This window comes from Cucumis sativus, unplaced genomic scaffold, assembly GCF_000004075.3.
Source record: "Cucumis sativus cultivar 9930 unplaced genomic scaffold, Cucumber_9930_V3 scaffold90, whole genome shotgun sequence".
Classification (NCBI taxonomy): domain Eukaryota; kingdom Viridiplantae; phylum Streptophyta; class Magnoliopsida; order Cucurbitales; family Cucurbitaceae; genus Cucumis; species Cucumis sativus.
Genome location: NW_022279579.1, coordinates 1 through 26,789, shown reverse-complemented (window position 1 = coordinate 26,789; position 26,789 = coordinate 1). Strand labels below are relative to the sequence as shown.

The following is a 26,789-nucleotide window of genomic DNA, read 5'->3' as shown; positions in this document are numbered from 1 at the left end:
TTATTCGCTTTTAAATTTGCTACTTTTGCAATTTAGAAAATGTAGTGACATGCACTTTAAATGGCTATCATAATTTTTTTTCTATTTTTGCAAAAGCTCAATGATTTTATGCATATTTGATTTATAATCATATTTATTAAAATAGTCACTAACAAGATCTTTATTTCATTCTTTTAAAATGTTTTTCACTTTTCAGGTAGAGAGCTTGGTTCCCAAGTCTGACCTACAGTTGCAAGTATGTTTTCTAGTTTTTAGGTTTCCTTTGTTACATATGTATCGAGACCATGCATTCAGGTTTGTGGTTGTGTTTTGTGAGGATTTTGTGGTGTAAATGTCTTTATGTTGTTGATTTTCCATCTTTTAGAAACATCTGTGTTGTACAGTTACTCTAGATATGCCTACGTAGAGTATTATGCATATGCTTTCTTAATTTCATCTACGTTAAGAGTAGGTAGTTTAATAAGTTGTCAGTAAATGTCGTAAGAATAGAGTGATACTTGTTAGTGTCACACCTACCTTTGAGTTAAGAGAAGAAGGTCTAGGAGGGAGCGCGACAGTTTGGTATTATAGCAAAAAAGTTCATGGAAATCATAAGTGAGTTTAAGAGTATAAGAGTTAAAGTATGTTAAGAGTTAAAAAGAGAGTCTATGAGTTAAGTTTCATGCATTCTAGTTAAAGGTATCCATAGCATGTGTAATGAGATGATATGTTATAGGAGTTATGTCTTGTCAAACTGGGCAGATAGTGTAGGTAGGAAGCTGAAGGGACACGAGATCCAATTAGAGATTTAATAGTAGGGAGGCAGTCTAAAGAGAAGTCTAGCTCCCTCAAGTTCAATGTGATATGGAAGGAAAGTATATTCCAGAATTGCTCAAAGGTTAGCAAAGGTAGTAGGGTTAGTAGGGTTAGTACAAACTAATTGAGGGAAAAGAAGTATGGCAGAGAGGTTGAAGGACTTATGAGCTACAATGTGTGAGGGAGAGTTCCACAGACTCAGCCAGTGCAAGGCATGACTAAACCTAATAGATAAGTGCTTTTGTGTAATGGATTGCTCTTGAACTAGTAAAAAGAGCGGTGCAGTTTTCTCTAATCCAAGAAAAGAGTTCAAAGATTAGTGACATACTAAAAAAGAGTTTGAAAAGTGAACCACTATAAAATTATCGGTGTCAATTTATCTCTCCCTCTTCTATTTAGTTTTGTAATTAATCTGTTGATATAGTTCATTGCATAAAATTAATTTATGAAGTACTTGAATTTTTTTATGTCACTTTATAAGTGAATTCGATCGGAATGCATTTGAATGAAATTCTTGTTTAAATTACTTATTAGTGAAAAGTTTTCATTAATTTGCAATCCCTATTCACTCTCCCTCCAGGATTGCCACATGAATCCTGCAATATATTTAATTTACTTAATATGTGTTCATGTTTTAGGAAAAGCTTTCATGCAAAAATATATTATTTTCTTAATTATAATTTTTCATTGATTCCAAAAGGGGAGAGGAAATAATAAGAAATATTGAAATGAAAGCATGGTATCAATGATATATCATTTGAATTTGTGATGTGTTGATTGTGATTGAAGTTCATACTTATATCATACACCTATTTGGATTTTATTTTTCTTGACTTGTTTGTCATCATACAAAAGAGAGAGAGGGAGATTGTTGGCCTTTTCGTCCATAATCAATTTATTAATTTTAATTAGTTCATTAATTCATGTTTTGATGATAACAAACTCAAATTCTATTGACTAACAATTTTAGTGTTTTGAATTATCATTTACGTAGAGCTTGAAACAATGATTTCAATGCAATTTGAATCAACTAAATCAGGTTCAACTCAAGAAGTTATTGCTAAAACAAGCTTACCAAAATTTGTTAATTCTGACTGGATGATGTGGTAAAAATCTTCTCGTCATAGTGGATCAATTAGAAGGTGCCATTTCATACAATGGACCTTTTTATTTTTGGATTGACTTTAAAATGAAATGAAACAAAATTTACTAGTCTTTTATCTTTCTGTCTATTGGCTAATTTTTTCTTAAAGATTATGGACTTGTTTTTCTTGGACTTAAAAGTGTTGTATTCGAGATGATGTGGAACAGTCAACGTGCTTAAAAAGGATTAATTGTAAAACAAAGAAAAGAAAATCGTCATCAATCTAATTTTTTACAATTTGATTATTGAACACTGAAATAAAGTAAATAATTTTAAAAAAATGCAAAAAAACTAGAGTTGGATTCTGGAGTTATTTATGTATACTGAAAATGTGTTAGCATGTCATAACACTTGTTTAGAAAACAGTAGCCAAATTTAATGTCTGGTACAAAATTCATTTAGAAAAAAATATGCCCTATTTCATTGTTATCACTCTAATATTTGAAGGAATGATTCCATAAAATAATTGAAATACATTCAATTAATTAGAATATTGAGAAAAAATTTCTCACCTTAAACCTGATGAGAAATTATTATAGTTTCTAAAAATCTATTTTAGGCTAGTTTTTAATAAAGATTTGTTGTTAAATATTGATTAAATTCATTTTTTCTTGGTATCAAATCTCGGACTACCAAAGATTTCTAAATTCTATCGTACAATTTTTTTAACGAAATCGATGTGAGTTATTTTTTTTAAAAAAAAAATGATTAAAAACCTTATGAGATATAGATTTAATTTTGAATTTTTGAAAAAAACGTAAAAATATAATTTTAAAGCAAAAGAATTTCTAAATGGTTTAAAAAAACAAATTTAAGAATGATTTCAAAATTACTTGTAATTTAATTTAAAATATTTTTAAACTTGGAGAAATTTTAAATTAGATCAAATTGGAAATGATGCACAATTTAACTAAGAAAATAAAATATGCCATCCAATAAATTTAGAAAATAACATAAAATTTTATTTTCTTAAAAAAAGTATTGGAATCGATATTGGACTCTCAAATAATCCATCCTCTCACTTTAAGAATTTAGAAATAAATACTTCCACATATTTTCAATTAGGTCGCTGGAGTTTTTTTAAGAATAAAATAGAAAGAAAATGAAAAAAAAATCAAATTAATTAGGGATAGTTGCAAATTTAGTAATTAAATTCAAAATAATTAAGTATATAGCAACATTTTAAATAAATTGCAAATATAGCAAAATTTGTCAAATTCTATCAATGATAGAGTCTATCACTGATAGATCATATGAGTCTATCAGTGATCAAGTCTATCAGCGATAGTTTTGCTATATTTGCATTTTTTTAAAATGTTGTTATACCCTTAATTATTATTCTTCAAATCGCGATCTATTACAATTATTTAATTAAATTAACTAATGTAAAATAAGGTTGTAGTATTTCCAAATAAGTTTATTGTAAAATGTTGAAGCAAGCATACAAGTATTTAAGCTGAGGACATGTAATAATCATAATTAGGATAGTAATGAGAATAAGTTAAAAGAAAAGAAAATAAAGAAAGAAGGAAGAAAAGAAAAAGAAACAATAAATGAATAAATATTAGAAAGAAAAAAAAAAAAACAAGAAAGAAGAAAGAAAACAAAGGGGTGACGGCATGGTTGCCGCCGCCCATAATAATAAATCTAATTATAATTATAAGTCTAATAATAATAATAATAAGTATAATGATAATAATTAAAAAAAAATTTAAAAACAATAGTAGTAGTAATAATAATAACATCAATCATCAAATTTTTTTCTCTATGTTTTAGTGAAAAGAAAATATGTGTCCAAAGTTGGGATTTAAAAAAGAAATAATAACCATAAATAAAGAAACAAACATTTTGTTTATGTCTATTTCTTTTTTTTTTCTATTTTTTAAAAAGAAAAAAAGGGTTAAAGGCTTTTTTTCTAAAAGAAAATAATAAAACCTTCCTTATACATTTTTTCTTTCTCAACCTTTAAAAAAGATCGAACACAAAAATAAGAATTCAAATCTGGAAGGAAATTATATATTGTATGAGGTGTGGATCTTTGAAAGTAAATATTTACTACGTACAACCTCCAACTAAGTTTTCTTTCATTATGGGATTAGGTTGTTTAGGATAGAGAAAATAATAATAATAATAACAAATCCATCTTTCTTTTCTTTTTGGTATGACCAAATGTCTCTATTTATAGATTCGGGTGTACCATAAATTAGAAAAATTTAATAAATATAAAATTAAATTACATATTATGTGATTTTATGTCAAATAGATTAATTTTTTTTTAAATAATATAAATGAGATTTTTTGAAAAATAAATTGATTGGTTTTTTTTCTAAAATCATATAGAAATGAATCAAATTGAATATTAATAAGAGGAATTTTAAAAAATAGCAAATTTTACAAAATATTTACAATATATAACAAATTCTATCGTGGATAGTCAATGATATACTATAGTGATAGAAGAATGTCATTGATATATTCTAAAATTTTTCTATATCTTATAAATATTTTAATTTATTTTGTAATTTTTAAAAATAATTTTATTAATAAAGTAAAAATAAATTTTTAAAAAATAAATCAAATATGATATTTTGTGATTTTGTCTCAAATGAATTAATTTGTTTTTTAAAAAATGATTAGATAGGTTAATTAAGATTTTTTTCTTTTAATAAAAGTTTTTTTAAAAATAATTATTATAAGATTTTATTTTATTACAAAACTTTTACAAAGAAATAAAAAAAAAAACTTAAAAAATGTAGGATAAAATTAAGGTGGCTATAAAAAGTAATGTGATTGTATTGTTTTTTGTTTGTGTCTTAAGAACTAGCTTTCGTTTAAATCTCCATCATTCAATTCCTTTTACTAAATGAATTTGGATTTCATCATCTTTCTTTTTCAAAAACACTTCATCGTCTCCAAATTATAACTACTTTCATTACTTTTTATCCTTCGTAATTCAAAAACCTTCCATTGTAGAAAGTTTTTCTCATATATTGTTGGTCTTCATTTGAAATATTTTAGTGAAGGGTTGCTCGTAATCCCTACAAAAGTGTTCTTTGTCAGGGTTTGATAGTGATCCATGCCCAAGATGAGTTTGGAAAGTGGAGGTAGGTCGGTTATGTCAAACCACTATAAAATTATCTGTGTTAATTTCTCTATCACTCTTCTATTAAGGGTGTGTTTGGATTGATATTTGAAGTGTTTAATTTTTAGTATAATTCATTTTAAGATAAATTGAGGTATTTGATATTAGTTTAAAATAACTTTTAGAAAAATGAGATCAGGAAATAAATCAATTTAGAGAAAATACATTCAACCAAATTTAAAAATAAATGTTTATTTGGTGTTTAACGACAAATCTCTCGCAAATATCTATTTTTATCCCTATATTTTTTCTATTCTTTTTTACTATCTATCTCTTACTCTGTCGTTTTTTTTTTTAAATACTTTGAATATTTTTTAATGTGTGTTTATATACATTTAAATATAGAATTGCAAATATTCCTCTATAAGACAAATCTACTCCATCTAACATCTGTTAAAGAAATTACAAGGACGTCAATGAAAAACATGATCATTTGGTTCGTGAAATGAAGATAAATGAATAACGTGGTCGAATTGCACATATTTTTATCTAGTTGATATTATATTGTATCGAAAATATTAATATTCTTATTTATATTTTATCGTTGAAAATCAATTAATTTTTTTTTATGGTTATGTATTTACATTTCAAGATATTTTTGTGCTTTTAAAATTGAATTGTAAAAAAAAAAGAAATTAATACAAATAAAACGAAATTGTTATTTAGTTTCAAGTAACTAAAAAATTAATAATTTTAAGATAACGTACGATTAATTTTAAAATATATTTCTCAAGAAAAAGATTCAAAAAATGTATATTTTCTTATGAAATTAACTCATAATGTTTAATAGTCTTTTTATGGTAATTTATAAACATGGTTATTATAGAATAAACCAAACACCATTTTATATATAAATATTTATAAAAAGGTCGTTTAAAAAATAATTTTTTTTAAAAAAAAAAATGTATTCTTAACCAAAATATATTTGTTTATAGGCAATCCACTCAAACTCATAGTTGTGAAATTAATTAGTGGATTGCAAATTAATTTCTCTATCCCTCCCTTATAAAATTATTTATTTGGCAAAATTTGAAGTCAAAATAAGTTCGAGGAATAAATTTAAAATTGAGTGAAAGTTAAATAACTAAAAAATCAGACCGTTTAAAATATAGAAAAAGTAAAATTGGACATACTAAAAAAGAAGGATAAACCAAAATAATTTCTATAATAATATGGAAGTAATAATGAAAAACGTTAATTTGGACTATTAAATTGTAAAGGAAGAAAAATTCAAATTGTCATGTGAAGCAGCCACGAAAGTTGGACAAACTTTTTTCATACTATATTACAAAATGACTACCAAATTCTAAGAGTCTATATAAAGAGAAATCTTTCAAATGTTTTTGGATTCAAACTTTTTTCCAACTATACTTTCCCCTCCCATTTTCTCTCCAGGTTAGCTAAATAAACACTTCTAATTTTCTTTTATCTCTTTCTTTTTAAATTTCAAAAGTAGCATATACATGGTAACATCGATTTGGTACTATTGTTTTTGTTTTTGGTTCGTAGAATTTTAGTTCTATTGTTATAGAGTTTAAAATGAAAAGTCTGATATGTATAAATTAGCTCATATTGTTTGTTGTTTAATTTTGTGTAGCAGTTGAAGTACTTCCAATATTGAATGACCCACACTCGAATTGAAGTGGCAAAGTTTGGCCATTGCTTTAGTTTTGATTGAGATATATTGCAACTTGCAACTTGCAACTCTAGTGTGAGTTATCCATTTATAAAGTAAGTATTATCAACTATGTACCTTTTCTTTTTCTAATTTAATTTATGGGTGAAAGTGAAACATTATATTTAGAGATTGATTTTCTTTTTTTTCTCTCTATTCTGCCACAAATATTTGAAAAATAAAATGTCTATAAATTTTGGGGGAAGTGGTGAAACATTTTTCTTGTTTTCAATTCCTCTTAGAAATACTAGTTCTTTATTTAGTTTGGTTTATTTTGAAAATAGAAAATACAAAAAGTTGGAAGTGTATTTGTTGGAGTTCTAAGGTTTGAAGGACAAATTCTAAATCAAACAAACTCAAATAAGAAAGAAATAATACACCTTTTATTTTTCCTTTTCTAAAAAATATCTTGAATATATATATATATATATAACATCTGTGTGTGGTGGTTGGAGTAATGATTTTGGTAAAAGAAATTTAGGTACCATTCCTTTTGTAGAATTGATTTTTAAATAATCAAATTATAATACGTTTATATCAAACTATGTTTATATATTTAAAATTAATTTTTAATTATTATTTATTGTTCCCAAAGTTAATCTAGGGTTAATTAGTAATTGTGATTTCCAATGGGGGAGAAACAATTATTTAACTAAATAATTATTGAAAATATGTGTTTCTATTTATCTTATTGTTAAATTCTTAGAAGCACGATTTATATAATAAATATTGGAAGAAAATTAACATAAATATTTTTTGGTTTTATATTAATAATTTAATAACAAATAATATATGTCATCTTCTGTTCCAATGTTTAAATTTATAAAAAAAATTCACAAATGACTAACCAACAATATTTAAAAAAAAGAAGCAGACCTAGAAAACATCTAACAAAAATCACCTATCATCTGATTCCTTCAAAATCAAATTCGAAATGATTTTACATTTTTGTAAAACAAATTTTAGTTCATAAAGAAACACAATGATTTGAAGGGGAAGTGGTCTTGACAAAAGAAAATGTAATTTTGTCCATATCCAAATCACTTTCAAACTCACCTTTCTTCAAAATTTATTTCTTTTAAAAGAATAATTAAAATTAACTTTTTATAAAAATAAATTCAAAATAATGGTTTTTTTTAAGTGTAATGCTTTGATCCGGATAGTAAAATAAAAGTTTATTGAATTTGACTCTTTTTCTGTTTAAATAAAATATAGGTTGTTTTTAAATATAGTAAAATAAGTCAAGAAATTTACTAAACATAATAAAATTATTATATTAAATACGCATAAATTTTAAAATATAAAATAGAAGATTATCATTATTTATCTATATATTTTTGGTATATTTTAAATATAGTAAATAAACTAAAATAGTTTTCGCTCGAAATAAATTTAAAACCACTGTCTTACAATTTTAATCTTGAAATATATATATAAAAAATGAACCACACCAAATTTTAAAATTTATCTGTGATAGACTCATATTAATATCTATCGATATCGTTAATAGAGATGGATAAAAATTTGTTTACCATTAAGAGATTTTAAGATTAGAAATTGTTCGTAAATATTTCAACAAAAATGGTGCAATTTAAAATAATTTTTCAAAACTAATCTTTTAAATGTATAAAAATGCATAATAAAGATGTTAAAAAATATATATAGCAAACTAATTTTATACTTTCATTTTGGTAGTAAAATTTGGTTTCTGAATTTTGATTTTGTGAGAGATGAATAATAAGGGAAACAAAATGGTATTAGACAAATCCTTTTATGCACACAAAGAAAAGAAACAAACCATAACTACCAAACAATTTACTGTTCTTCTGTCAAGAAAAAAGAAATATTGAACGCACATAAATGACCGGCCGACTCATTTTCTTCTTCAAGATTGATACAACTGAAATCACATAATTGATTAAGATGGTGAGTAGTAGAAAGATTGATCTACGTTCTGACACGGTGACAAAACCGACGGAGACAATGCGAGCTGCAATGGCGATGGCGGAGGTAGACGATGATGTGTTGGGAAATGACCCAATTGCCGTTGAGTTAGAAGAAGAGATGGCAAAGATAATGGGAAAAGAAGGAGGGTTATTTGTACCATCAGGCACAATGGGGAATCTAATAAGTGTTCTTGTACATTGTGAAATTAGAGGGAGTGAAGTGATTCTTGGAGATAGTTCTCATATTCATATATATGAAAATGGAGGAATTGCAACTATTGGAGGAGTCCATTCCAGAACAGTTAAGAACAAAGATGATGGAACAATGGACATTGATTTGATTGAAGCTGCCATTAGAGATCCAAAAGGAGACCTTTTTTTTCCTACAACAAGGCTCATTTGTTTAGAGAATACTCATGCAAAGTAAGTACAGAATTGTATATATAGCTTTTTAATTTTTCTTTAAACTTTACATAATATCATACACATAGAAGACATTTTAATCACGGACATTTGTTCATATTATTAATGCAGCTTAATTCGTCAAAAGAAAAAAGAAGTGATTTATGTGTGATGGATAAGTATCACCCTATGGATAAACATACATCACTTTTAGAATGGTCATTTAGAATTTGTATTCAATTTGTTAGGAAAGTAAAAAGAGATAATGATAAAAAGAGAAAGTGGTTTTTTTAAGAATAATAAAAAAAAAAACAAACAAACCATTTATATTCATGCAAACAAAAATTGATTGAAAGGTTAAACTCAATTACACTTAATTAATACATAAATAAAAGGAGTTTTCAAACATATACATTACAATTATTAATTGAGACGGTGACGTAAAGTATTAAACATTTAACATATTTTTATCATTTTTACCATTTTTTAAAAGGAAAATACATGTTACAATTATTAATTAAGATGATGAGGTAAAGTATCATTTTAGGAAAGAAAATTTGTTTTTTTTTTTTCCTTTTTCTTTAGAAAATTGAATAATATTAATGTAATTAACTATTTGGTTTTTTGTTATGAATTTTATAGTAGTGGTGGAAGATGCCTTGGTGTAGAATATATTGACAAAGTTGGGGAGTTAGCTAAGAAACATGATTTGAAACTTCACATCGACGGAGCCCGTATTTTCAATGCCTCCCTCGTCAGTCCTCTCTCTACTAACTTCACTCATTTCCACAAAGTCCCCTACCTCTCTATATCATACCTTCTAATTCTTTACTTTCTACTTTTCACAATATCTTTCATTCTTACCCACACATTTCTTTCCCATAAAAAACAAAAGTACTTATCATGCAAAATGAATTTCTTACTTTTATACACGTTTTTCTTTTAGGCTATTGGTGTTTCAGTTGATCGATTGGTACAAGCTGCTGACTCAGTGTCGGTAGGTCTATCTTATATTGTGTTTTATTTTCTCAACTTAAATGTTTAAATAGTGTTGTTTAGTTCTACTGGTCAAATAAAATGTTAGTATTTATGTTTTGGAGTTGTATCTCTTCGTAATTAACTTTATAACCATTCATTTAGTTATAATTTTGATTATAATCCTTCCTTTTATATCTTATATTGTTCTCACATTCTCACTATATGTATTATTGATCTTTTCTTACTCTTGCTCTCTCACTTGTTTACGTTCTTGTTCTTGTTCTTGTTCTCACTGTTTTTCTCTTACGATCTTTCTTTGTTTCAAATAATAAAAATTTGTTTTTGGTGGTTTTAATTATTAATTATTGTGTTATTATTAATCTTTTCTTTCGATAATTATTTCCGAAGATGAATGAACTTTTTATAGCTATTATTCATTAGAAATTTGAAAATTATATAATGTATTCAAATAAAAGGGACAATAAAGAATAAGGTAGCATGTGAATTCAAAACAAGAAAGAAAATTTTATAAGATTCAAAACGTTTGTTGATGAGCACATACTTTGTCATAATAGTTCAAAATATTTACATTGAAACTGAAGATGGCTATTACTCAGCCTTCAATCTCGATCTTGATCGAAATTCCATTAGGTTAACAACCTTTTGATTTTTGTTAATTCATCTTCTAACTTTCCATGATGTTTGCAAACGTTTTACCAATATTTTTGTAAGACCACTCGAATTTAACCACACATAATCCATATATTCTATATGTAAAAAACATAAAACATCCTTTAATACATATCTCTCCCTTTGATTTTTGGACTTAGGTATGCTTATCAAAAGGTTTAGGTGCACCGGTTGGTTCGGTTATTGTTGGTTCCAAAAGCTTTATTTCGAAGGTAAACATTTTAATTTTTGGATTGATATTATTTTTTCTCAACTTTTTAAAGAATTTTATGCATTTGTGAATACAATTATTATCGGAAATTCTACTGGAATTATGTTAGCAAATGGGTTTTTTTTTCACCAAAACAGAAAAATAAGAAAAAATTGGAGTCAAAATTGAAATTTTTATGGTTATAAATTGTGCCAATAGAGACCAGAATTTAACTTTTAAAACATAAAAGAAAGAATGGAATTTGAAAATCTATATATATTCTAATATCAAAATGGTAGCCTCATTAAACATTTTTAATTAATTTTGTCAAAGGCTTTTTGTTTTTTACAGCTTAATAATAAGCAACGAGGAAATGAGATTAAAATATATGTCTTAAAACAACTTTTAACACAAAGCATCAAGAATTAAATGAAATCATCACATTAATAAAGTACTTTCTAACGTGAAAATTAAGGAAGAATTTTTAGAACACTTAGACTCCCTCTCAACATCTCAAAATCCTATCAAATGCATCTCTGATCTAAAATTTCCTATGTTCATCTGAAGATACAATTATTTTTGTCATACAATGAGAATAATATTCAATTTGTTGTTTAATTTTCTCACTCCTCTCAAAAGTATTATTTGACAAAGATTATTATTAGAATCAAACACTTAATTTGTACATATTATATATATGTATTGAGATCAGGCAAGAAGGGTTAGAAAAACATTGGGTGGAGGAATGAGGCAAATTGGGATCCTTTGTGCAGCTGGACTCGTTGCTATCAAAGAGAATGTTCAAAAACTTGAGGCTGATCATCACAAAGCCAAGCAATTAGCTAGTAATTAACATCAATTATTCACTATATAATTTATAATAACATCTTACATATATATATATATTCAATTATTTTTCTTTTATATTTCTCTTCTTATTTATTTGTGAGAATAATTTAGGTGGATTGTGCCAAATCAAAGGACTAAAGGTGAATCCAAAATCAGTTGAGACAAATATTGTGAGTATCCATCTTTTTCTTTTTAAAATGAGGTGAATTAGTTTTGAAAGCATTAGTAAAAATTAGATTAAATTTAAAAGTAGAAGAAATGTTGGCTCGTTTAATTTTTAAAAATTAAAATCTAAATAATTATCAAATATGGTGTACTGATTTATATTTATTCTGAATGATTTAACTTTTATTGTATGAGTAGATATTTTTTGAAATTGAAGAGGACTCCCAAATCTCAGCAAAGTTATTGTGTGAAAGCATGAAGGAACGTGGAATTCTTTTGATGCAAGAAAGCTTATCAAGGTCTATCCTAAAACCTCAATAACCTATTTCTTTTTACTCAACTATTTTTAATGTGATTTTTAATCGATTTACTTTTTATTGAACATGAAACAACAAAAAATATTTTGTCGTTTGACAAAATCTATTAATGATAGGTGTTGATAAATATTTGTATTTAATAAATAAATAGTATACATGATTTTGGTAGAAATGTGGAACTTTTTTTATTGAAAGAAGTATCAATAAAAATGTGGGTGTTTTTTATGTACACATTGATTTTTGTAGAGTTTCTTTGACATCAAAAGTTGTTGGATCAGACATGTTGTCCCTTGAAGTTGTTCGCACACTTGTGAATAAACAAAAAAGACTGATTTTTTAAAAAAACTAAAAGACAAAGAAAAATACTAGTATACAAATGTCGTTTTTATTGAAAAATAATATATGTTTGATTTTTTTTTTTTTTTTTTAAGAATAGGTGTGTTTGATTACATTAATTGGTTTAGAAAATACTAATGAAACCATTAAATTTCAACCAATAATATGATATTGTCCACTTTGAGTATACACCTTCATGGTTTTGCTTTTGGTACCATCCCAAAAAAAGGCTTCATATATATCCAATAATATGATATTGTCCACTTTGGGTATACACCCTGATGGCTTTGCTTTTGGTACCATCCCCAAAGGCCTCATATATCAATAGAGATATAGTTGTTTAGTATACACCCTTATAGCTTTACTTTCGGGACCATCCCAAAAAATCTCATATCAATGGAGATATAGTTGTCATCACTTATATACCCACAATCATCCATTTATCTAATCAATGTGGGACTTTGATCGCATTACAATCCTCCCCACGAACAAGTTCACATTACAATCCCCCCTCCCCCCTCCACAAATAGTCATCCATCCGCCAAGCTCTATCTAAGTGAACTCCTCTTCTTGGAGCACACTGTACATCCAATAAAGTCTAACCACGAATCTCATCATGACCTACGTTTGAGGCTTTCGAGGCTCTATTACATCTTTGTTCGACACCTAAGGATCATACTAGCATGGTTAAGTTAGAGGCATGACTCTGATACCACTTGATAGGACAACAAACCTCCTAAATATCTTCACAATGACATGATATTGTCCACCTTTGGGTATATACCCTTATGGCTTTAGTTTTAGTACCATCTCAAAAGGCCTCATACCAACAAAGTTAGTTGTCCTCACTTATATACCCAAGATTTACTTATCTAACCTATATGGGACTCTGGTCGCATTACATCTTTAATTCTTCTATGAAATTAATATTTACGTTAAAGGTCCTTTTGTTTTAACTAGTTTTTCAAAGAGAAATACACTTTACTCCACAACTTGCACAAGTTGCTGCTATTACAACCACTAGAATCGTCCAGATCAGTAAAGTGAATTTTATCAAACACCTTATGTTCATCTTTCATACAACTACAACCTCAGTACACTTCAATCAACTTTATACCCTTCAACACTCAATCCACCCTTCTTTCAACTTCAACCAACTTCAAATTACAACATAAAATTCAACAAAGAAGTAAAATCACCATAATCGACATTAGCACCTTGGCCAATAAACTCCAGAGCATCAATTACCTTACCATCTTTGCATAAAGCCAATAAATCTATTACGACAGAAGACTATATGTTGGTGCAAGTACTGAAACATGCAGTGAAACAACTTAAATGGAACTTGGTCGCCTGGTGTGAACGCCTAGACTAAACATGTAAACAAGTGAACACTTGGATGTTGAACGCTTAACATCAAAACAAAAACTTCTTAGACGTAAGGTTGAGTTATGGATCACACTCGCTTTAAGATATTTTGTGGCTTTGTCCAGAGTGCAAACAGTTCATAATTGTCTCGTCGTCCTTAGTAGGGGTGTTCACGGTTCGATTTGATTCGGTTTCAAGCTAAAACTACACCGAACCGCAAAATGCAAAAAAAATCTCATACTAAATTGAACCGAACCACACGTTTGTGTCCAACCGAATCAAAACTTAACTGCATATACGATTCGGTTTCGGTTTGGTTTAAATCTCATAGAATCTTAGACCACCAAAGCATTGAGTTCGATAATTTATCTTTTTGTTTTAAATTCCAAAAAATCTCGGGCCACCAAAGAATCAAGTTTTATAAAATTTCCTTTTCTATTTTAGATCTCAGTGGATCTCGGGTCAACATATTTAATTGAGCTTTAGAAACAAAACTTTTATGAACGTTTCTTTAAATTCATTTAATTTTTTTAATTGAAGCGGTTCGATTTGATTTTAAAATCGATTTAAAACATTAAATCGAACCGCATAAGAAACGATTTCAACATAACACAACTCGTACCGAACCGCAAGTAATCGATTTTGGTTCAGTTTCAATTCGGTTCGACTCAGTTTTCAAATATTTTATTAACACCCCTAGTCTTTAGGATAAAACAATTAGAAACTTGATCAAAGTTGCACCAGAATCGATTGAAACCAACCTACACTCTGAATGACATTACTTAGAAAAAAAATAGAGATAAGTTTTGAGAGAGAATTTTGTAAGAGATGTATTTTTAGGATATACTGAAATGAGAAGAGTGGAGAACTATATACAGAGGTGAGTTTTGTAACACCTCAACAATTATAATAGCATTAACGATCGAGATAATGCCTCAATGTCTCAAAGACTCATCGAATTGCTGAATGCCTCAAAGACTTATGATGGCAGCGGCGCACATGGAGATATCAATAAATCCACACTTGTCTATCTCCTCAACCTCTTCAAAACATGGATAACCTAAGCAAAACTAATTTTTATAATAATATGCATAAGCAAAGGTATCTATCAACTTGAACCTTTATGTTGCGTATATGATTTGGAATATAGTAGAGTAACTCTTAGCTTTGAACTCTAGCTTTAACAACGTCTCTCCACACAACATTATTCAAGTGTAGTTCAAAAAAGCTCGTGCTTTAACACCTAGCACGCGTCTATCTCAGTTTAGTGCATTCTCTAGAGAGTTTTCTTAAAATTCCATAGGAAGTTGTCCTCATTTCCACATCCACAAAGGTGAGTCTATCACGAGTACTCCTGTAGTTAGGTACTCCGCTTGACATCAATTATAGAACTCATTAAGAACAAAGTTCAACCTTTTCATTTGCTTTAGGATATATCATGTTACTTTCTTAAGAAGAATGAAACTCCTAATTTTCTGACATGAGTCTCTCCATATGATCACTCTTAATCAGTTCATACCCTTTGAACTTGTTTCTTGGGATCTCCAGTACAAGTTAGGTTTACCTCACGAGTGATTCATTTTCTATGGGCTTCAATCCCATTTTTTTAGAGGTTTCAAAAATCTTCTCTTTTGCTAGTCCTTTTGTCAAATGATCTGTTAAGTTTTCATCAGCCTATACATGATCCACTATAATTGCACCAGTAGCGAGAAACACTCTAATGGTATTTTCTTTATGACGTATTTGGTTTGGTTCACGAATGGTTAAGTTCCTTCCTCTTCTTAGTGTCACAAATTGTCACTAATCCTCTCGTGATCCTCCATTTGGTTTGGCATTTTAGTACTACTGGGGAGGGATCCCCTCAGCCTTCCAGAAATATCATTGACAATCTGCCCCATTTTGGACCTCCAAATTGCAGATGATAATGACTTAGCTTTGTAAAAAAGTATCATTCCTTCTACATCTACTCTCAAATGAGGTTTTTCATTGATGGTGATGATAAAGAGGTAGTGTGTGCTTGGTTCTGTGGAGGTGGATGGTTGTGTGACCTATTGTTATGGTGTCCTTGGTGATAGCCAGATGCTTCACCTTCTCCACCATGGCCACCCTGTCGTCCTTATTTCTGCGAACTCGATCCTCTCCATCTGAAGTTAGGGTGATTCCTTCAACCAAGATTGTAATTGTTGGAGTATGGGTCATGCCTGATGAATGCGGAAGTTTTAGTGTTTTGTGGGCATGAATCTGTGGTGTGAGGGCCACTGAATCCCACGCATCCAATATCCTTTATTTGTTTTACCACATGACCTGATCCTCTTGCGGCCGCATTAACTTTCGTTAACGCCATGAATTGCAATAGATTGTTCGTGGCGGTCATTTGTCCTTGCAACATCACCACTAAGTTCTTATCAAAACCTTCGTCATTACCTCACCTCGTTTTGTGTGGCAAGAGCCAAAATCGTTACCTCCCCATTCTTCTTGATTGTTGGACATCGCGTCCAGTGTCACCTTTTTTTGGGTGTATGTCCTTGTCAGCATATCCTACTTGCGAACACAACATCAACAATCTATTGTATAAACTTGATCATTATTGTTTCACACACCACACCCGTCTGACCATATGGACGATGGTGATGCTAGTATAAAGATATCAACAAATCCACATTTGTCTATCTCCTCACTCCCTTTAAAACATGGGTACCCCTTGAGGCCTAGAAGAGACTATCAGTGCATAAGGGTGACCATTTGAAGATTTTGATGACAAAAAATTGAATCGAGATGCTTCAAGATTTGAAATTGGTAGTGATAATAGAGTTTCTAGTGCGACAAGTGCTTGAATGATGGGAGAGGAAAGAAGAGAGGGAGAGATGGAAAAGAAGAGAGGAGAGGAATATATATATATGTGTATATAATTTATCCAACTCATTAGGCCATGCCAACCTCTATAGTCAGCTAAATTTAATTGTTTTATTACCGAGAGAATTAGGGACTAAAATTGCTAATTTAAAATATTAGGAACCAAATGTATCTATTTTTTTAAAAAAAAATTAGGAACCAAAAAGTAGTTTTATCTTTTTTTTATCATTATTAATTTCAAACCAAAGCACCTTCAACCACAAACAAGATACCACTATTACAAAATATGTATTATCAACTTTGAAGTCAAAAATTCGATTACCCATAAGATAATATGTTTAACTTATGTGCATAAATAATTATTTAGGTATATTTTTTAAAAATAAAAGTTATATTATTTTGCAGGATTAGAATTGTTGTTCATCATCAGATATCAACAAGTGATGTGCAGTACACTTTAAAGTGCATGAAGGTGGTGATGAATAATACGAATCCCTATTTGTTACTTTTAAGTGATGTCATTCTTTAAACTTAATTATTTATTATAATCTCACAAACACCCTCTCCATTTTGTCCTCTTTGCAGCAATTTCTCTGTGGAGTTCCACTTCAAAAATATGGCAACTAATTAATAATCACAACTCTCTCTCTCTCTCAAGTTTAGTCTCAAATTTACCTTCATTTTCTGCAACAACAATGTTGCTTTTTTAATCTAATCCAGACTTTAATCATTACTTAATGTAATAAACTTAGACATATTTCCAAATCTCCCTTAAATAAATATATATAAACACACTTGATGTTTAATACATACTTGAACTTTGGCCTAAAAAATATCAAAGTAGAATTTAAGAGTGACTGTTGGAAAAGGCTTTAGATGAAGGAAAGGTAGAGATTAAATGGTAAGTAAAGGGAAAGTATATTATAATTAGGTAAAAGATCAGTGCAATGCATGTGAATGAAATTTCTCTATATACATTTTGGAAGAATTATTTTATTATATTGAAAGTAATATTTGATCCTATTTACAAAGTTACGAAGGAAATAGTATTAGCATTGTTTATGCTTCATTTTAAATAATGGTTAGTTGAGCATTTCTGAATGTTAGACATTTCATATTACATTCGAATGGTAAACTATTTGCATGTTTTTTCTAAAATAAGAAAATAGAGGTAAGAAAAACAGTCATGTTTAAAAAATAACTATTTAAATCAAAGCATCACTGCTTGAACCAACCCCTTTGTTTAGAATTACCTTGGCTCAAGCGTTTACGATACTCCTTTGTCAAGTTACGGCCATCCAGAGAAATTTCAACGCACTAGCAATTAGGGGTGAAATCGGGTTGGGTTGTGAGACATTCTCAACCCAACCCATATTTTCGGGTTATTTGGGTTGGCAACCCGAATAACCAGAATTTAGTTTCTAACCCAACCCAACCCAAGCCGTAAAATATGGGTTTGGTTGGGTTGGGTTGTCGGGTTGTATATATCATTTTTTTTAAATTGTTTTTCCCGTTTTCTAGTTTCTAATGGTTATAGAAGTTTGAAATTGTTACATTTAAATTTCAAACATATATAAATCAAAGATTCCTACAATAAATTCAAGATTTATATACCTTTAATTTGTTTTTTATTAAAATAATATTTATTTATATATATATATATATATATACATATTATATTAATTCGGGTTAGGTTTGGTTGAACCGAATTTTTCAACCCTCCAACCCAAGACCCAATCCAACCCAAAAAAATCAAAATTTTTTAACCGAACTCAACCCATATTTTAACCTAACCCAACCTAACCCTTATAATATGGGTTGGGTAGTCCAGGTTATTCGGGTTCAACACATATTTGTACACCCCTACTAGCAATTATCATCCATTTTTCTTACTTCTAACGCGTCTTCCAATGCCAGATTACGTAGCAAGTAAAAGACATCTCATACCAGATCACACAACAAGTATGAAGCATCCTATTCAAGATTAGACAACATGAATACGGCATTCTATCGCACAATGGTATAAGGATATTCTTATTTCAGCCTTTAACATGTCACAAGCATTTTTCAACTAATACCAACATTCTAAATAATATATATCACATGTTTAAATTATGATTTGTCATATGAGGTTTAAAAGAATAGTTTTAGAAAGATTTTCTTCCGTTGGAAGTTCAAACACTATACTACTTGAATAGTTTATTGTCTCATTCTAGTCCTTCGATTCATTCATATGTCACACACACTTTAAGAATTTGAAAGCAAAAGGTAATTCACAACATACTTTCAATGGAAATCTATTTAAGGATTCAAATACATCTTAATTTTTTTTTTTTGTAAGTATTTGTAAAAAGAACCACTCACAGTTAGAGTCAACTAGCTCCAGCCTAACTTCCTCGGTCAAGAGTGTAACAACCCAACTTCTTATACTATGTTGATGTCATTACTACTCAAATAAATAACAATTTTATTTTATTTAAATGAAAAAAAGATCTTAAATAAAGAATTTCAAATACTCGAATGGGATAGAGGGCGGGGACAGGGACAAGGAGTGGCATCTCCAATGCCGCCTCACTCTATGGACATCCTACGTGGAGCCAGAGCATGTCCTTGTCGCTCGATTGTGCCATGGTCGTGCCACTTACCTCAAAACAACTGAGCCTTCATATTTTCCTTGCATGCGCACGTCTAGCCTTTCCACGTCTAGTTGTCCGACCGCTCAACGGTTGCCCAGAAAATGTGAAATTGCCAAAATTCATCAATCCACTTTCAATGCTTATAACTTTTGATCCAAGCCTCAAATTAGAAACATTCCTTCTACAAACTTTCTTATATTTTTCTTAACTTTCATACCACAAAATTTTATCTTACGATTCAAAATATTGCGTTTTGTAGCTTTCTAGAAGTGAAGACTATTTAGAATTTCTACAAAAATGACCTTCTCGCCTTTCTTTTAGTCAAACTTAGCACTGATTGCCTTCTTTCCATCCAACATCCCTCCTTAGTAATTTAAACTCATAAACCAAATGTTTAACTGTAGTTTGAATTGAAATGCATGAGTGGTTTATTTTCCTTTGTTGTCTAAAGTGACCCTTTTATAGAAAACTCTGCATGCCAACTTGTGGACACCTCCAGCTTAGCTTAAGCCACCTCCTACTTGCTCAAACCACATCTTGCTTGTCATAAAATGCATGCAGCACGTTGAAAGACACTTGGAAAACATTCAACTGACTTGCTTTAATTGGTTGACCACTTCCCTTTTTTCCTCGTCTAAACTTTAAACAAAATGTCATGCTAACCTCTTCATGACCATGGCCACAACCCTCTTTGGGTGCATTACCTAGCCTCTTGGTCCTCTAGTCACTTCACCTACTAACCTCTTAGATCATCATCTCTCCTAGCACATGACCAACCTCCTTGCATAGTGAACATCAAGCCTCCTTGCCTAGCACCCTTATCGCCCAATGTCTTAGAGGTTCTCACATCAACTTTGGCCGCCTACAACAACCCTTTAAAGGTTATTTTTTTTCTTAGTTGGCTACCAACATACCCTTCCTTGTACTTAGGAAATTCTCGACCATACTTGCATTTAACCATAGCCGTCCAAACCTTCATTTAGAGGTTATTTAAGCCCATCTTGGTCACCCAACAACCTCCTTTAGAAGTTTTCTTGACATATTTTGGCCCTTAGCTTGCTTCCTTTCATGCCTAACAACATTTAGCTAAATTTGATGTAGTTCTCCTTCTTTTACTTAATACAATTAACATTCAAACCTTAATACTCAACCAAAAACTTCACCTTAGTTTTAATGTCGCACAAGCCATGTCACTTATCCTTTAACTTATCTTTTCAAAGATTTTCCTTTCAAAAACTTACTAACTCCTTTTCTCTTTCCTTTACAAAGTCCTTGTAACTCTTAAGGGTTCCTAAAGATTTGGGGTTTTACATTAGTAGAATGACACACTAGTTAACGGATGTTGATTAGCTTGATCTAGAATGATTTAGCCAGTTAATCTCATATCATTGAAGCCCATGATCTATAGGTCCATTAAGTTTCCCGAATAGCAAAAGTCAAAGTTTTGTTTTTTGGCTTGAAAAAGTAAAAGTTTGACTTTGACATGAATGGTCAAATAACAATTTTACCTTTTAACTAAAGTTAGTGGAAATTTTTGAATTTTTCCTCCAACTCTTAGTGAGCTATGTACATGCTCATGGTGATGGCACCAAGCCTACTAAGAGAAAGTTCAATTTTGTATAATTTCACTAACTCATTAATGGCCTTAGTGGAAGTTCGTTGTGATGACACAAGGACCACTAAGAGTTAATGAAATGTGAGGTGTTGAACTTTGGTGAGTTTACAATGGGCTTTGAAAATTGGACCTTTAAATAGACAAAAGGACATGGAATTGAGCCCACTAATGAGTTAGTGAAATTGGTTGTGTGTTTGCAGGGTCGATAACATGCATCTAGCAAAAGCCACTATCTTTTTTCAGGTGTTTATTCTCTTAGAGATGTTGGGTCTTTACATCTAAAGTGTATTTTAAACGTTGTTTTTTATTGAAAGAGTTTAAATAACGATGATCTTTTTTAAACATATTTTTTAGTCAATTCAGATGAGTTCTAAATTATAATTCAATTTCTGAATTTGATATCAAACATGAAATATAACTCTCTTCCTTTAATCCCTTGTGTTCAAATTTTTGTTTTCAGATTTTCTACCAAACATGTCCTAAATTTTATATTTTATTATATAAGAAACAAAATCACATGACCTTAAAAACAATAATAAAGTTACTCTCTGTAATTAAGAGAAAGTTAGAATTTTCACATGAATTTGGCCTTGTTTGATGCATATATCGAGGTAGCTTCTGTTTACTGTTCTCACCACCCTTTAATTTTCACATGAAAGACCATATCTAGAACAATCAATACTAATTGGTATCAACTCTAGGGTGTCTTTGGTTGGAGCAAAATGAATCCAACATTCGAAAATGGAGGCAGCACAACTGGGCATCGTCTCTGGGAGAATATACCCCAATTTAGCAGCTTTATGGTGCTCTAAAAGTTCTCTATTTTGTAATTATGGCATTGCAACCTCCATCTCTATTAACGATACCTTTTCTATGATTCATCTTTCCCTTTTCCAACTATCCTAAAAACTCTAACTTGCATTGTATTACTTTCTTTACTGCATACATTATCACCTTTTGGTTTTGAGATATGGTGAAGGTGCTATAGAAGTTTCAACCCCTAACTGAAATGTCTTGATGTGTCTCGTGATCAAATTTAGTCTATTATCCTAATCAAATTTTATATTTTATTTTGAATTAATTTTTTTTATGTAGGTAAAATTTTATCCCAAATTAAAATTATAAAATTTAATCTATTATCCTAATTAAACTGTGAGCAAAATGTCAAACTTATCCCAAATTCAAATCATCTCTAAGTTTATCCTTAGGTCAAAGTAAATGTAGATAAGAACCTCAAATTGATCTCAAATTAACATTGGGTGTCATATTCCAAATTTTACTACAAATTCAAACCAACCAAAGTTTATCCACAAGTCAAATTAAATTGGGAATAAAACATCAAATCAAATTTCGGACATATTCCAAATTTTACTCCAAAGTCAAACCATCTAAGTAATTAAATTAAATTGGGAATAAAATCTATACAAAGAGTGAAATTAAAATACAATTAAATTAATTACTGGGGGAATGTGGTCATGATGAAAAGCCACAATAATGCACCAATATAATAGTAATAATAAATAAATAGAAGAAGAAAAAGTGAGCCAAAAATCATATGATATTATGTTGAGTGATGTTTGAAAAAAAAGAGGCAAAATATTGAATGCAAAATCACTATAAAATCATAGTTGCAAGGAAATGAAAAGACGAAAATGATGGAAAGTGATAGCATTGAGAAAAAGTTTAAGTTAAAACATTCTTCAGCTGAGAAGTTCTATGGGTTCTTAAGGAACGATTTGGGGGATTTGGTGAAAATGTTTCCTGATGTTTACAAAACCATCGAGGTTGTAGAGGGACGAACTTTCTCTTCTGGAAGTGTTGTACATTTTCAGTACCATCTTGGTGAGACATTTCATATATACATTTTCTCTTTAAATTATACTTCTTCTCTTTTATTTCACATTTTTCAACCTTTTTCTTTCTTCTCATTATTAATTATGTTGTGCTTAATTACTTCTCATTTTCTAACTTTTGATTTGTAAGCTATAACAAAATTTTAAACCATTCTCTTACAATCTATAACTATCTTAATAGAATTCTATCTATAACTATCAAAAATAGAAAGAAATAGAAACCTGTAGAAGTATTGTTTATCAATTTTTTTTTTCTTTTTGTTAATTATGTGAATAGTTTGATAATTTGTTTTCTATTTGTAAAATTTTCTTTTTAGAAGATCTTATGATATCATTGTCAACATTAGGTGGAAATAAAATGTGAAACAACAATATTTTGGAGTACCATTCGAAAAAGAATTATTCATGCAATTAGACACTATCCTTGATCTTGACCCTTCTTAATCAACGATATAGTATATCGTTAATAGAGTTAAGATTTGAATTTAAACTTTTATATCTATTTCTAAATTTATCACGACTTTGAATTTTAATTGCTATATTTGAAAATGTTACTCAAACCTCTTAACCCACTAAACAAAAAGATTGTTGCACATTACAATATTTTTTAAAACCATTGCATGTCTTAAAATTAAAATTAAAGATTTTGGAAACAATTCTTTTATAATTCCTATCAAAATGTTCTTAAAATATAAAAAATTAAAAAATTAAAGTGGACAAGAAACATTTTTGCTTTTCTAAAACCAAAAATTTGTAAACAAAAATTTGAAAATAAAAACCTCTATTAATCTTTAGTTTTCATACCTAAATTGGTTTGGATTTTGAAAACATTTGTAGAATGGGTAAACAAAATATAAAGTAGTATTTAGAAGCTCAATTTTAGAAAACAAAAAACTAAGAACTAAGGCTTCTTCATTTAATAACAATTCCGTCTTTTATTTTTGGTATTTGAAAACTAAAGTTATTTTTTCTTATATCCTTATAATAGTATGCATCATTTAAGCATAAAAGTTGAAATCTAGCTAAATTTTCAAAGCAAAAACTAGTTTTTTTTAAGTTTCAAAGTTGCAACGTAGATACAAAACATGAAGACCGATAAATAGAAGTGAAACTTGTAGACCTATTTTTTAAAAACAAAAAACGAAACAGTTAATAAACAAGGTTGTTAACATTAGGGTAAGTTTACTTCTCCCTTAGTTCCTAAACTCTAGTAAAAAGTGTCTATCTAGTATTTCCTAAATGTTTAAATTTTGCATTTCTAGTATAGAATAACTTAAAACTTTGAATTTTAAGCCTATTGGATTCTAATTTTAATTGTGTGTGTATATAATATATATATATATATATATACAAAAGGGGTTTTTTAATTTTTAAATTTAACGGTTAAACAGGAGATCAAGTTGTATCAGAAAAATGGTTAATAAAAGTTGCAGATGATGCTAAGAAATGCATAGTCTATGAAGCTGTTGAAGGAGATATGCTAAACTATTACAAAATGCTTAGAGCAAGGGTTGAAGCTGTTAATGGAAGATCAAACGAAATAGGAGAAAGCTTTGCAGAATGGACTGTTGAGTTTGAAAAGGCTGATGAAAATGTGCCTTTACCTCAAACCCACTTGGATTTGTTTGTCGAAATGTCCAAAGCCGTCGATGCTTATTGTTTTTCCTGTTCAAAATGAAACATGCAATATGTGAGAATTGACTTATGAGGCTTTAGAACAAATTAAAAGAGGTGAGTTAAAATGTTAAATTGTGTTTAATTTGTGGTATGAGTTAAGCTCGTGAAATGTTGTAATCTAAATCATCCAAATGTGAAGTAGAATACACATCAAGAAAGTTATGGGTCTTCCAATAAATTTGTTTTATTTCCTCGCTCTCAAATATTCTATTTGGTGATTATTTATTTGGGGTGTTTATCATCACTCGCTTCTAACAAAGTGGTATTAGAGCTTGAGTTTTGAGTTTTAAAAATTTGTTTTTACAAATGGAAAATTAAAAAATAATTTAGTTTCATTCCAAGTTCCTCGACTTACGAAAGAAAATTATAGCAGTTGGTGTATTCGAATGAAAGCTCTACTTGGTTCACAAAATGTGTGGGACATTATTAATAATGGTTATGAAGAGCCAGAAAGTGATGCAACTTTGAGCCAAGCTCAATGAGAAACTTTAAAAAATACAAGGAAAAAAGATCAAAAGGCTTTCACCATCATTCATTCATACATTGATGATTCAAATTTTGAAAAAAATTCTGGAGCAACTACTACACATCAAGCATGGCAAATTTTGGAGAATACGTATAAAGAAGTAGATCGAGTCAAGAAGGTTCGCATTCAAAAATTAAGAGTTGATTATAAATCATTGCTTATGAAGGAGTCTTAATCAGTTTCAGATTATACTTCAAAATTGCTAGCAGTAGTAAATGAAATGAAAAGATCCTATGGTGAGATAATAAGTGATGAGCAAGTAGTAGAAAAGATACTTTGCTCATTGAATGAGAAATTCAATTTCATTGTTGTAGCTATTGAAAAGTCAAAGGATTTGAGTTCAATGTCCACTGATCAACTTATGGGTTCTTTACAAGCCTATAAAAAGAAACTTCTTAAAAAGAACAAGCATACAATTGAACAACTTTTTCAGTCAAAGATGCAATAAAAAGACAAGACAGGCTAAAAAAGGGCAATAGAGGTCGAGGACGTGGTGGCAATCATGGACGTGGTGATTTCAGAGGTCGTGGTCAAGGAAACTAAGGTCAAAGAAAATTTTATGAGAGTAATTCAAGCTCAAGTTCATCAAGAGATCGTGGAAGACAATATTATTCGAGATCAAATGGAGAAAGATCAAATAATGACAGACGGTATGACAAAAGATAGGTTAAATGTTATAATTGTCATAAATAAAACCATTATTCCTGAGAATGTAGAAATAGGGTTGAAGAAAATGCAAATTATGCTAAGAAAGATGAAGAAAGAGGCGATTCATCATTGCTTCTAGCATGCAAATGTGTGAAAACATGTGAAAACAATGCATGGTATCTCGATACTGGTGCAAGCAATCAAATGTGTGGAAGTAAATCGATGTTCATGGAGCTTGATGAACCTATTGGTGGTGATATTGTATTTGGTGATGCCACAAAAAATTCAATTAAAGGAAAATGTAAGATTTTGATCCATTTGAAGAATGAGAAGCATGAGTTTATCATTAATGTTTATTTTGTGCCTAATATAAAAAACAACATTTTGAGTTTGAGACAACTCTTAGAGAAAGGTTATAATATTTTGATGAAGGATTATAGTCTTTTGATAAGAGATAATCATGACAATATGATTGCTAAAAAGTGCAAATGACGAAAAATAGAATGTTTTTATTAAACATTCAAACTGATGGTGCTAAATGTTTAAACTCATGTTTGAAAGATCCAAATTGGAGATGACACTTGAGATTTGGGCATTTAAACTTTGATGGCTTGAAACTATTAGTCAGGAAGGACAAGGTGAAAGGGTTGTCATATGTCAAACATCCAGATCAATTCTGTGAAGGTTGTCTTTATGGCAAACAATCAAGGAAGAGTTTTCCACAAGAATCATCTTAAAGAGCAAGGAGACCACTAAAGTTAGTTCACACTGGTCTTTGTGGACCAATCAAACCAAATTCTTTCGGTAAGAATAATTATTTCTTATTATTTATTGATGCTTTTAACCGAAAAATTTGAGTTTATTTTGTCAAGGAGAAATCAGAAGTATTTGGCATGTTTAAGAGATTTAAAGCCCTTGTTGGAAAAGAAAGTGGTTATTACATTAAAGCTTTGAGATCATATAGGAAAGGTGAATTCACTTCAA

General features: G+C 29.5%; 2 protein-coding genes across 4 annotated transcripts; both read left to right on the top strand.

Moving 5' to 3' along the window:
* The first annotated feature begins 6,340 nt into the window (after window positions 1-6,340).
* On the top strand, window positions 6,341-17,683 carry LOC116406343 (probable low-specificity L-threonine aldolase 1). Of its 3 annotated transcripts, none has more exons than XM_031890060.1 (11): window positions 6,341-6,476; window positions 6,679-6,812; window positions 8,647-9,125; window positions 9,750-9,858; window positions 10,051-10,101; window positions 10,913-10,984; window positions 11,675-11,807; window positions 11,923-11,981; window positions 12,175-12,275; window positions 17,256-17,322; window positions 17,436-17,683. In XM_031890060.1, the coding sequence occupies exons 3-11, from the start codon at window positions 8,680-8,682 to the stop codon at window positions 17,475-17,477; spliced, it is 1,080 nt and encodes a 359-aa protein (XP_031745920.1). In that variant the 5' UTR covers window positions 6,341-6,476; window positions 6,679-6,812; window positions 8,647-8,679; the 3' UTR covers window positions 17,478-17,683. The 3 variants fall into 3 exon arrangements, with proteins under 3 accessions (XP_031745920.1, XP_031745918.1, XP_031745919.1); XM_031890058.1 differs by having other exon boundaries at window positions 9,747-9,858; XM_031890059.1 differs by having other exon boundaries at window positions 6,408-6,476; window positions 6,682-6,812; window positions 9,747-9,858.
* A 4,880-nt stretch (window positions 17,684-22,563) lies between these two features.
* LOC116406342 (kirola-like) lies at window positions 22,564-24,834 on the top strand. The gene is made up of 2 exons (XM_031890057.1): window positions 22,564-22,943; window positions 24,346-24,834. Exons 1-2 carry the CDS (start codon window positions 22,754-22,756, stop codon window positions 24,630-24,632), a joined length of 477 nt encoding a protein of 158 aa, XP_031745917.1. The 5' UTR covers window positions 22,564-22,753; the 3' UTR covers window positions 24,633-24,834.
* The last annotated feature ends 1,955 nt before the right edge of the window (window positions 24,835-26,789 follow it).

Excerpts from the sequence above, each read along its gene's own strand:
- LOC116406343 (XM_031890058.1), top strand. The coding sequence starts at position 8,680 with ATGGTGAGTAGTAGAAAGATTGATCTACGTTCTGACACGGTGACAAAA. Across the intron at positions 9,126-9,746 it reads TTAGAGAATACTCATGCAAA|TAGTGGTGGAAGATGCCTTG; the intron begins GTAAGTACAGAA and ends TGAATTTTATAG. Across the intron at positions 11,982-12,174 it reads AATCAGTTGAGACAAATATT|ATATTTTTTGAAATTGAAGA; the intron begins GTGAGTATCCAT and ends TTGTATGAGTAG.
- LOC116406342 (XM_031890057.1), top strand. The coding sequence starts at position 22,754 with ATGATGGAAAGTGATAGCATTGAGAAAAAGTTTAAGTTAAAACATTCT. Across the intron at positions 22,944-24,345 it reads ACATTTTCAGTACCATCTTG|GAGATCAAGTTGTATCAGAA; the intron begins GTGAGACATTTC and ends ACGGTTAAACAG.